Source organism: Agelaius phoeniceus, chromosome 5, assembly GCF_051311805.1.
Source record: "Agelaius phoeniceus isolate bAgePho1 chromosome 5, bAgePho1.hap1, whole genome shotgun sequence".
Classification (NCBI taxonomy): Eukaryota; Metazoa; Chordata; class Aves; order Passeriformes; family Icteridae; genus Agelaius; species Agelaius phoeniceus.
This window is the reverse complement of record NC_135269.1, coordinates 16,004,261-16,016,069: the sequence shown is the minus strand read 5'-3', so window position 1 is coordinate 16,016,069 and position 11,809 is coordinate 16,004,261. Positions and strand designations below refer to the sequence as shown.

At 45.6% G+C, this 11,809-nt stretch overlaps 1 protein-coding gene across 2 annotated transcripts; it reads left to right on the top strand.

Annotated features, from left to right (window-relative positions):
- Positions 1–428: 428 nt before the first annotated feature.
- LDHB (lactate dehydrogenase B) lies at positions 429–11,014 on the top strand. 2 transcript variants are annotated; one of them, XM_054631268.2, is made up of 8 exons: positions 429–629; positions 1,965–2,096; positions 4,925–5,042; positions 5,523–5,696; positions 7,481–7,654; positions 8,902–9,019; positions 9,848–9,971; positions 10,661–11,014. In XM_054631268.2, the coding sequence occupies exons 2-8, from the start codon at positions 1,971–1,973 to the stop codon at positions 10,826–10,828; spliced, it is 1,002 nt and encodes a 333-aa protein (XP_054487243.2). In that variant the 5' UTR covers positions 429–629; positions 1,965–1,970; the 3' UTR covers positions 10,829–11,014. The 2 variants fall into 2 exon arrangements, with proteins under 2 accessions (XP_054487243.2, XP_054487242.2); XM_054631267.2 differs by lacking the exon at positions 429–629 and adding an exon at positions 959–1,152.
- The last annotated feature ends 795 nt before the right edge of the window (positions 11,015–11,809 follow it).

Genomic DNA, 11,809 nt, shown 5'->3' with positions numbered 1-11,809 from the left:
CCCCACTGGAACTAATTGCATACCATTCAGTGTTGTGCTTCTACTTTCTTCCTTTACGGCTAGGAAGATGTAATGTTAGATCACTAGATGAAACAAACTCTGTTTGCTGTTATCCTGTATTTTGCTTGCTTTGGTCCTGGAGGAATTCCAAGAAATCCCTTCCTTCTCTGCTCAGCAGCAGTGGCCGATTGTACACCCAGATTTTCAGTCTGTGTGTTCTGCGTGTATGAGGAAAAGGAAAATATCATCTGACTCTTATTGCTACTTACAGTGTCGGATTTGCTTCCTACTTTAACAAGGCATTGAACTACATTCACGCTTATTACCATCTTTAAGGGATGCCCTACTAGGATTTCGCGAAAGAGTGTGCTGGGTCTGGCCGAGACCGAGGGAGAGGGAGGAGGCGCAGTGGCGGTGGCTCTGCTCAGATTACACTCTTTGTTGGCCTGCCTCGGGTTACCTCCCTTATTCCTGCCGGGGCATCGCTCCGTGTCTCCAGGCAGGATTCGTCCAACCACCAAAAATCCAACCGGAGTCAGGCCCGGGGCAGAAATCAGCGGGCGCAAAAATCAGATACCCCTGACTGAGGAGACATCCCCAACTTGAGCAAGTTCTCCCCGAAAGATCAGGTAAAATGCTTTACTTTTGCATATGTTATATCGACTGCAGCGATTCTGGCCAAGCCTGCGGCTCTGTGACACCAGGGACCAACAGCCCCGTTGTTCCCTGTGGAAGAGGAGCTGCCGAGGCCACCAGTGTCGCACGGCCACCCCTGGCCCCGGCAGCATCGCTGCTCCCGGCGGCGCGCCCAGCGGTGTCCCGGGGACACAGCTCCAGGGACGAGCCACCAGCGCCGGCCCTGCACCACTGCGGGACCGGGGCGGAGCAGCGACATCCTTGAGGCTCCGTCCTTGGCGGGGATTGAGCGCGGCCGCCGCCTCCCCCCAGCCGCGCCGCCGGGCCCGCCCCTTCCGCTGCGGAGCGGTCTTTGCCTGAGCCCCGAGCCCTGAGCCCCGCTCTCCCCGAGCTGCTCCGGCTCGCCTTCTGTTGCGGAGCGCTCGTTGCTTGAGCCCCGCGCCCCTTCCGTTCCGGAGCGCTCCCTGCCTGAGCTCCGCGCTCCCCTCGCCGCTTCTGCGCTGCTCCCGCTGACCGGTGCGTACGGGGAGACCCCGCTCCGGGACACGGGGTGCTGGGTGGCCGCCCAGCCGGCCCATCACTTGATCCCGCCGGGGTTCGGCCTTGCCGCGCGCCGAGCATCCCTGCGTGGCCAGCGGGTGATGCCTGAGGTGGCCGGAGCCGGGCCGGGCTCCCGAGGGTTCAGGTTGGGGTCTGGAATGGCCGGAGCCGGGCGGCGGTTCCCGGGGGTTTGGGTTTGGGTTGGCCGGAGCCGGGCTGCGGGCTCTGAGTGTTGGGGTCTGGGATGGCCCGATGGCCCGAGCTGGGCTGCGGCTCCCGCAGGTTTGGGGTGGCCGGGGCCGGGCGGTGGCTCGGGGCTGGTCCCCGGCTGTGCTCAGGGCGCCCCGGTGCCGCCGTGGCCCCTGACTGCCCTGGCGCGGCCCTGGGCCTCGGGCAGCCTCGGGGGCCCGAGGAGAGGAGCCGGGGAAATCCCAGCCCGCTCCCTGCGGCCCGGCTGGCTCGTGGAGTCCCGTCCCGGAGCCCCGGTGTGCCGAGAGGTGAATGCCCAGGGCTCGGCAGCGCTGATGGAATTTCACCTCTGGCGGGCGGCTCTGGGAACGGCGGTAGCGGGGTGTGCTGCCAGCCCCTGGCCGGGCACAGGGAGGGCAGGCACCTAGAGCTGTGTGGGTGGTGAGGGGTGACTCGTGGCTTGGAAGGAGCCCCGCGAGCAAGGGCAGCGTGCCCGGAGCTGCTTTACGTAGGCTGTGGCAGGTGACTCCTCCCTTCAGAAAATGCCTTCAGCTCCCTCTGGCCTGCTCTGATCCACATCTTTCCGTCTCTCCTCACAGAAGACTATGGCCACCGTCAAGGACCAGCTGATCAGCCCCATTGCTGAGGGAGCCAAGGTCCCCAACAACAAGATCACGGTTGTGGGGGTGGGCCAGGTTGGGATGGCCGCTGCTATCAGCGTCCTTGGAAAGGTACGGCTCAAGGACAGCGTGCTCCCCAAGCCTGCGTGCTGTCGTGCTCTGCACTGCCTGTCTTAGGAAAAGGTGGGACATTTGGGAGGTTGGCACAGGAATGAATCATTAGCAGCTCGGGTAAGCTAGCAGTGACCTACAAGCCTGACCTCCACATTCAACCTCTCCTTGTTCTCTCACTTTTCTGTCTTTGTTTAGCAGTAAATGTCTCATTAGGCAGAATGATTTTCCAGGCTGCTGGGAAAATGTAGGTAGGAATGACTCCGCAGCCCCTACCAAACTTCTCATTCTCTTCTTAATTTTTTATTCTTCCCCAACAAAGCTGGAGTTTGCTTGGTGAGGGAGCTCTGCTGGGCAAAGAATGGGGACAGAGCAAAAATCTGGGTGAAATATAGGATAGCAATCAAGAGTGTATGCTTTTATTCTTTTAAAGAATATGTGCTCTAGTAGCTGAAAATACTGCTATCCCCTTCAGCAGCTTCTTGATTTCTCTTAAGCCCTTTTTCCTTGTTTATATGACTTTATTTTTTTTTTCCAGAGATGTGTTAGCTAGTTTTTAAATAACTAAAAACAGAGGGCTGAACTTGGAGGTTATTATGACTTTTCCTGCTGCTGGTTTGTGGGATATGTTTGTCAAATCTCATGGTGCAGTCTTTGAGCAAAGTAAAGACTTATTAATCAATGAGGATGTCTTGTACTTTGCACTTTGTTTTTAGAGAATATTGTGAATTCATTAAATTTGAAAAGACAGGTAGAAACTGCAGACTTTTTTTTTTTTTTAAAGAAGGCACCAACAGATATGCCCTGCACCCTTGCAGGGGCAGATCTTAAATCAGATAGTTCACAGTCCGATGAAAAATCTTGCTTGTATGAATAAACCAACTGTAATTTGTTTGTAGATGACCCTCCAGTGTATTACCCTGAGGATGCATGTTTTAATGCATGTTTAATTATATTAAAAAAAAAAAAGTAAGGCCTTTCACTTGCTGATATTCATGAACCCTGTGAGCAAAGAAAAACTGACAGAAGGAACAGGGCACAATGAAACTAAGTGCGAAACTGATGTGAAAGTGGCAAATAGTTTTTAAAACAAATAAGTAAAGAAGAAATTTAATGGAAAAACAGTGATAGCTCCATGTGGGTTTTTATATATAACGATTTTTAAGCACATGGTTGCCTGTCATGGTCTGAAATCAGTTGTTTTTGATGTAACCTGTGGGGGAGCCAGGTGATGTTACCACAAATTGAACCACAATTCAGCATTCATTTAATGCACTTCTCTAAGCAGGGTCAAACTGCCTTGTCAGATAGCTAGGCACAAAGTTTTACTGTTAATGAAAAGTATGCACCAAACCTAGAATAAGAACTGGTTTTAAATTCTTCAAGCATGGATGATGACATGGAGTTTATTTCTGTCAGGCTTCTGCTTTTACTCTTTCACAACTATAAGCTGCAGTATAAAATGTTTTCATAATAAAACCATCTGGTTCTTGTAACTGAATTATAATAATGTAATAGAATCATTTGGGCTGGAAAAGATCTCTTATGATCATTGAGACCAACCATTAACCCAGAGCGTGTCTCCAAGTGCCACATCTAAAAGTTTTATAAACACATCAAGGGATTGTGACCCAACAGCTTCTCTGGGCAGCCTTACCACCCTTCTGGTGATGAATTTTTTCCTCCTATCCAATCTAAACCTCTCCTGGCACAGGGTGTATCCTGTCCCTTGTTCCTTGGGAGCAGAGCCCAACCCCACCTGGCTGCCCCCTCCTGTCAGAGGGTTGTGGAGAGCAGTAGGGCTCCCCTGAGCCTCCTTTTCTCCAGGCTGAGGCCCCCAGCTCCCTCAGCCTCTCCTGATGCTCCAGCTCCATTCTCCAGCTCCATTCCCTTCTCTGGACACGCTCCAGTCCCTCAATATGTTTGTAGTGAGGGAATACAGGATTTGAGGTGTAGCCTCACCAGTGCCAAGCCCAGGGGGACAGTCACCGCTCTGGTCCTGCTGGCCACTCTGTTTCTGATACAGCCAGAATGCCTTTGGCCTTTTTGGCCAGCTGGGCTGGCTCGTGTTCAGCCACTGCCAACCAGTATGATGTGGGTTTGACTTGTGCAAAATGCTTGGCTCTAATACTGATTTCAGTTTGTTGGTGTGGTATTAACTGTATAAATTTGCTTGACGCTAAAACTTCCACATTAGTTATTTAGTTCCTGCTCAGTTAGAGACAAGTCATTGATGTTACCATACTGATTTAGAAATGGGAGCTAAATCTGTTCTGCAACATAAATATGACACAGTAGCTCCTGTAGAGAAAAATAGCTAAAGAATCCTTTTTCTCTCAATTTCAGTGTTGAGAAGGTTTGTTCTCATTGTATATTTTTGTGAAATGAATTGACTGATGGCATGTTGAAAGAGAACACTTATTTGATAATTAGACAATGTGTTCTTTCAGATATTTAAATATTTAAAACAGGCCCGTTAGCTGGATAGATTTAGAGGGTTTGCCACAACTCTGAAAGATGCAACTTTTTTCCAAAGATAATAACTAAATTAAGAAGTGCTTTTCTAGCAAAGGGTTGGCTGTGCACTCAAAGTCTCCACAAATGATACCTTTTTTGGAAAGTCTGAGTGGGTTTTGTGAATCTGTGCTATAGTAGCCTCTGACTTCATGAGATGCATCAGAACACCAAGATAGTGCTGGTTTATTTGGAGAAGAGATGCTTTCAGATGGGGGAAACATTTTACTTTAAAATGTAGTTTAGCTCTGCTCTGGGTTAACTTTAAAATGCATGTGAACTGCTTCATTGACTCCACATTTTGTTGTTTTTAGGGTCTTTGTGATGAGCTTGCTCTGGTTGATGTTATGGAAGACAGACTAAAAGGAGAAATGATGGACCTGCAGCATGGGAGCGTGTTCCTTCACACTCACAAGATCGTGGCAGACAAAGGTGCACTTCAGTTTCTTTGGTTTAATACTCATATTTTGTGACTTTGCTTAATAGTGGAGAATTAGTTGTGCAGTCCTAAAGAATTCTTAGGATTTGGCATTGAATAAGGTGAAGTGTGTGAGTTGGGGTGAGTTCAGATGAATACCATAATGGGAGTGGCTCTTAAGCTGGGCTCTCTTACATCTCTTAACAATTTGGGGCTTGTTTAGTAAAATTGATTTTAGTGAAACTCTATGTAGAAGAAATAGTAATTTTTTCATAGTGGAAATGAGAGTCAGAATGGCTAAATGGACTCTCAACACCCAGGTATTGATATATCAGGTCAATGTTAGGAGATGTTGCTGGCTTTCAAACTGATGCTTTGGGTTTTGGGTTTGAATGCAGAAGCTCCCTCTAACTCCTGTATTAACACAATGCTACTGGAATTAGTAGAGTTATTTTAAACACACTCTTGTATCTTCTCCCCTGTGCTCTGGTTAGACTATGCTGTCACTGCCAACTCCAAGATCGTGGTGCTGACTGCAGGAGTCCGTCAGCAGGAGGGAGAGAGTCGCCTCAACCTGGTGCAGAGGAATGTGAATGTCTTCAAAAACATCGTTCCTCAGGTTGTCAAGTACAGCCCCAACTGCATCATCCTGGTGGTTTCCAACCCAGGTAATGCACTCTTCTCCTAATGACATACAGATTTGGTTTGACAAGATAAAACATTAGTTGGTTCTCAGAAAATCTCTTCAAATACAAATTGTTGGAACTTAATAGCTTTTTGTGGACATCTGACAGTACAGACAAATACTCTGTACTTTCTGATGCTCTTTTTATTCAGAACTTGTCGTGTCCATTTTAGAAGAGTGCTTCGTGATAAATACTTAAGTTCTTTGCATACTTTGGCTTAAGCAGTAGGAAGTTTAAATTTTTTCTCTCTAATGGAAGCTTTTGTGTCTGGATAGGATAGGGCTGTTTTTCAGCATGAAGAACTTGCCCTATCGTTGTGGCTATATTTTCAGAAAAAAGCATTTGCATGCTGAAGCCTATGGTGAAACAAGGGCTGTCTGTACTCCACAGTTCAATTAAAACAGGAAAAAGAGTTAATTATGCATATTTGTCTGTTCACTTGCAAGTATCTCATTGCACTGAGACAGCTTGGATATTTGGCTGTCTAAAGGTAACTGTAAATATTCTGGTGTGCTTTGTTGGGTGTCCCTGTAGGGTTGTCTTTGCTTAATTCAACATCTGAAACCTCTACTGAAGAACTGTGGTGATGAAGTGACACTGCTTTTAAAGAAAACCTGGCAAAGTGGAACCATTGCATGCTCTGTTGGGGGATGAGTGATGATCTGGTGTACAGTCAGCCAGTATTCTGAGCAAATAGAGTGACTTGCAGCAGTTCTAAGCACTTACCTGAAAACCAAACTGAGACAAAGATCAGGCTGTTCTTGTTCTAGCAAAGCTGAATTCAGCCTGTTGACTTCTCTCCAGCACAGCAGCTGCAGGAGGAGAATTGCATGTTGCTTTTTCAGAATTATTTTTATAATCCTTTGTTTTCTCAGTGTGTGGAGTTTTGTCCACTAGTCTTACATAGTGAAGGTCGTTGTGAGCCCATGAGAAGGAGCTTTGGGTGTGTAACCTTGATGCCCTTCCCTGCCCCAGCTTAGGCTGTAGGGAACATGCCACTGGTGAGGTGTGAGCTGTGCTTGGTGCCTGAGCAGAGCAAATGATGCATTTCAGATGTGGGCACACAAATGTGTTCCCTCCTGAGAACTGCCTGGCTCCTCAGAGTTGGAGTCAATTCCTGCAGCATGGTTATTGCTGTTGCTTTGAGCTGTGAATTAGAGCTCTCTGCTCACATCCTTCTGTCTGCCCTACCTAGCTCTGGGTTTTTTCCTAAAACTGTATTTTTAGAAACACATGCAGCTAAAGCACATTGCTCATCTGGCTTTTCATGCTGCAGAGGTGGTAGATGTAGAAAGTGCTTAGTGCACAAATCAAGAAATGAAACTGAAGGAATTACCAGCTACAAAGGGTATGTAAATCTCAGACTTTTGGTTGTAAATTGTTTAACCTGTTGTTGTGGTGGTGAACTAGAAGGGAGCATTATTCAGGAAATTGCTGGAATGTTTTAGCCATATGAGATCAGTCCCAGTTCTGAATGCCCTAGGGCTTTAACTGTGATCAAAAAAAGTGTGTCCAACTTTAGCTGGTAGGAATCTAATCTCTAAAGACTTTCCTCAAATTTTCTTAGGACCCATCAAGATACTGTTTAAAATTTCAAGCACTGCATCCATTCCATCCCCCAAATTGCCAGATCCAAACTTCCTTGATCAGTGAGCATGACTGTGTTTTGAGTCCTCCTGATTGCCCTGCTATGCTCAGTAAGGAAATTTTGGGAGCATTTTTGGTGTGAGTGGAGTTTCATTTGCCCTGCATGTTTTTCCTTTCAGTGGATATATTAACCTATATCACATGGAAGCTGAGTGGGCTGCCAAAAAACCGTGTGATTGGAAGTGGCTGCAATCTGGACACGGCCAGATTCCGTTATCTGATGTCCGAGAGACTTGGGATCCATCCAAGCAGCTGCCATGGCTGGATCTTGGGAGAGCACGGTGATTCCAGTGGTAAGGAGCAGTTCTGATCTCCCTGGGAATGAGCCAAACCATAGCAGAGGTTGAGGCCTGAGGTTTCTTACAGGATTCTGAAGGAACAGCTGCAGCTGAGCTCAAGTAATTGGTACTTTGCTGTATTTTTATGAAGATTAGAGTTGAGAGAAGTACAGGAAATCCACCTATATTTAATAAATATGATTGTGGCTGTACGATTGAAGCCTGAGCTGAAAAGGCCAGTTTTGTGAGGCTGTGTTGTGAAGGCTGCAGCTTGCTTCTCTTTATCCTCAGTTTTTGGAGTACGATTCCATAGCCTTTGGCACAGTTCTCTGAAAGCAGTATCAGCACTTGCTAGGTCATTAGCTGAGCTTGTTATTCTAGCAGTCCATATCCAGGCTAACAAAATTATCCCTTACCTTATTTTGTGACTTTTCTCCTTGCTGTTTAAAGCAAAGATAGTTTTAAAATGAGAAATCAAAGAAATTTATCTGTCCTAATTCAGTTCATGTATTCCAAATCCGAAATGCTGCAGCAGAACATCTATGTACATTGTTACTACTTTATATTTTCATGCTGTGTATTTCTAAGGGAGCCACCTCTTCATTGTCCCATTGCATTTGATCTAAGTACAGTGTCTGATCAACAGCAGCAATTATTGTAGCCAGCTCTATACCAATGAAAGCAGAGTTTGGCTGAGCACATGCAGAGCTTATCCTTTGTCATTGTCACAGCTGCTTTTGCTTTGAAGTAACTCCACATTCCTGCTTACTTCCCAAAAACGGAGACTCAGCCTGCCTCTGAGCTTCCAGGATGCAGGGAGAGGTGCATATTCCTGTCTTGATAGTCTAAGTTTGCATATTGCTGCCCTCTTATTTGTGTAAATAAGAATAGACTTCTTGAAGGCTAATCCTACTGATTAGTGAAACTGCAAATGCTGCCATTTTGAGTAAAATCAATTCTAAAAGGCCAGGTAGCTAAAATATGCCTTTTTACTAGAATTTGATGTTTCTGACTTCAGAAACTTCCAGGCTCTGACTTGTCACATGTTACAAGTGACTTGTTTAAGTGCCAGTACTAAAACAGTCTCACGTTTGACTCCCAGAGTTCTGAGATTTAACTGTAGCTAAATAAAAATGTAAAACCTGCCTCAGCCATTGCTGTAGTTCTGGCTGCTCCTCCTTTGTTTCCAATTATTTTGGCTAGGAAAGGTGGAGGGGGAGTTGCCAGGTGCTGTTGGCACTGATGTCCTGCCTCTGTTGCAGTGGCTGTTTGGAGTGGAGTGAACGTGGCAGGGGTTTCCCTCCAGGAGCTGAACCCCGCCATGGGAACTGACAAAGATCCTGAGAACTGGAAGGAGATCCACAAGCAAGTGGTTGCAAGGTATGATGATCTGAGGGATAATGTGGATGGATGCCATGCTGACAACAGTTTGTCTGCACTCTGTCTCTTCTGGTGCAGCTTTCATGCCCTCTTAGGTAGAGGGTTGCTTGAGTGACTGGGGCTGCTTTTTTAAACACAGAAATGCAGGATTTCAGCTGGTAAGATTTGTTACCCTGCAGGGAAACAGGTTATTGCATAAAAAACCCACTTAAGTGCTGGAGCACTTGAGCTGTGAGTGCTTGTTTTCCCACATGGAGCTTCTTCAACAGGTAACTTTGTTCAAAGGGCACAAGCCCAAGAAAAGGTAGCATGTTTCTGTGAGCAGAGTGTTGGAATTGGGGAAAATGTTCATGGATGCAGGAGAGTTTGCATACAGCTGACTACATGTTGCTAAGTCTCTTGTGAAATGAGTATACACTCACTAGGATAAAGTATGTGCAGATGCTGGCTAAAAACCTCAGGATGTAGTGGTGCTTTGACTCTAAATGTTTGCCTATTCCATTGTGCCCCTGACTGAAACAGAGCTTGTCAGGTATAGGTGCCATTTTCTACTTAACGCTAGGATCTCTTCCTAGGTGGGAGCTAATTTTGTTTGCAGCTAATCCTATGAGAACAACAGGATTCTTATGCATAGGGGATAATACAGATTTTATGCTTTATCCTCTAATGTTGAAACACATAACTTGGACATTTTAATTCCAAAACGTACAGTGTGTTTCAGGAGTTTGAAAATTTTTAAATGGCTTACATTGACTGGTTTTAAGACTTGTAATGTGCAGTGACTTGCTTGAAGACATCTTAATGAAGTTGTATTTCAATGTTTCCTAGTGCCTACGAGGTGATCAAACTAAAGGGATACACAAACTGGGCTATTGGCTTTAGTGTGGCTGACCTCTGCGAGACCATCCTGAAGAACCTATACCAGGTTCATTCAGTTGCTACTCTGGTGAAGGTAAGAACTGGGGGCTGATTGGACACTCTGGCTCTTTTTTGTTCTGGACAGGCTAAATAGCCTCTATTAGCAAGGTGCTGAATGAAGGAAGCTTTGTAAAATACTACTTTAAATTTCAAATGGCAGCTTACTATTGCCCTTTCTTCTAGGCTGACCTCTTGTCACAAGTATGGAGCTGAAAAGGAAGTTCTCTGTGCAGAACTACCTTTGTGTGAAGCTTTGCTATGTGTAGCATATGCAGATTCCTTGAAAGGAAGTTATCAGTGTAAAAGTGGAAGAGTTCTTGGAGCCCCAGCTGTGATTGCAGGAGCCACTGTCCTTTTATAGCTGGTGTAACCTGCTGTATGTGGTCTGTACCAGCTCCACAACCTCTGCTGCAGCAAGGGTTCTGAGCTCCCTCTGTTGGCCTGTCCTAATCCTAATCCTAATCCTGTGTCTGAATCTTTTCAGCTCCTTGCTGTATAGAATTAAAGTGAGAGCGAGGTTTGAAAGTGGGGTTTCTGCCATCAGCTGTTTGGTATTGCCAGGCATTTGTTCTGAAACAGCTCTATACTATTTATTTTCTTGAATTCATTGTGGCTGAAATTTTTTCTGCAGGTTGTAAAACGATGGTTTTTGAGTTCTGCAACATAAACCAACCACAGATCTGTGATGACAGGCCTGTGTCTGATCTCTTCTGTTTGTGACAGGGCATGTATGGCATTCAGAATGAGGTCTTCTTGAGCCTTCCTTCTGTCCTAAGTTCCTCTGGCCTGACGAGTGTCATCAACCAAAAGCTGAAGGACGATGAGGTGAGCCAGCTGAGGAAGAGCGCGGACACACTGTGGGACGTCCAGAAGGATATCAAGGATCTGTAACTCCTGAATGTTAGGTTTCAGCAGTGTTGTAGAAAAACAGCATGTTGTTTGCAGACAGGGGTTCTACTCACTGTGTATCTCAATGGTCAACATGAAATGTTCTTCCAGACTTTTGTCCATGGTAGCTAAGCTTATGCTTGCTGTAACGCACAACCTTGCAAACAAATAAAGCGATTTTCAGGCGTCTTTGGTTCTCTTAGTGACTCTTTCAGTATGTAAATTATCTGCCTTACTCTGGCATTTTCCTTTAGTGTTTGTCATGGACTGCATGGAAGTGTAGACTTGATGTGTCCTTCTAAAGATTGGAAACAAAGTAGTAGGAGTGAATTGGTGGGATTTCGCTAGCACCACCTTGCTGTGAGCAAGCTACCACCACTGGCTTTTCTCAGTCCAGGTGCTGAGTAAGTGGAGTTCATTCCCAGACCTGTTTCTGATAGGGAACTTCATAGTTTTACTGATGAGTAGAGGAAATGGAATGAGCATTTGGCTCTGTGCCACCAGCCAAAAATATGCCAGCAATAAGGTTCTGTATGCCACTGGCATAGAAAGAGTCCCATAGATCCTTCCCTCTTCGGGACTAAATTCTTTGCTTGTTACTGGTGCCTAGTTCTTATAATTCAAAAAACAATATTATTTTCTATTTGATTATCCAAAATTCAAGGGTTTTTTCTGGACCTAGACTCGAATGTTGTGATTTTGGTTTTGTTTATTAGACAAACCAAGTTGGGTCTTAAATCTCTAAATTTCAGCATGATTGTTAAAGGCTTTATATACTTGGAGGGGGAGCAGATTAAAAAAAAAATCGTAGTTTATTTCTTAATCACTTACTGTTATGGAGTAAACATTAACCATAAAATAGAACTGCGGAATCTAAATGTCCAGGGGACAGACAGCATCAAATCCATGTGTCTTGTGGGGCCTGTTAGTTTTGTTTCATTACAAATGGTCTGAGACTATGCTGGAGCAATTTAAAGCTCTTTT

What these genes read in the sequence shown, in the direction of transcription:
- LDHB (XM_054631268.2), top strand. Translation starts at nt 1,971, where the DNA reads ATGGCCACCGTCAAGGACCAGCTGATCAGCCCCATTGCTGAGGGAGCC. An exon ending in CTATCAGCGTCCTTGGAAAG is followed by an intron (nt 2,097 to 4,924) that starts GTACGGCTCAAG and finishes TGTTGTTTTTAG; the next exon opens with GGTCTTTGTGATGAGCTTGC. An exon ending in CACAAGCAAGTGGTTGCAAG is followed by an intron (nt 9,020 to 9,847) that starts GTATGATGATCT and finishes AATGTTTCCTAG; the next exon opens with TGCCTACGAGGTGATCAAAC.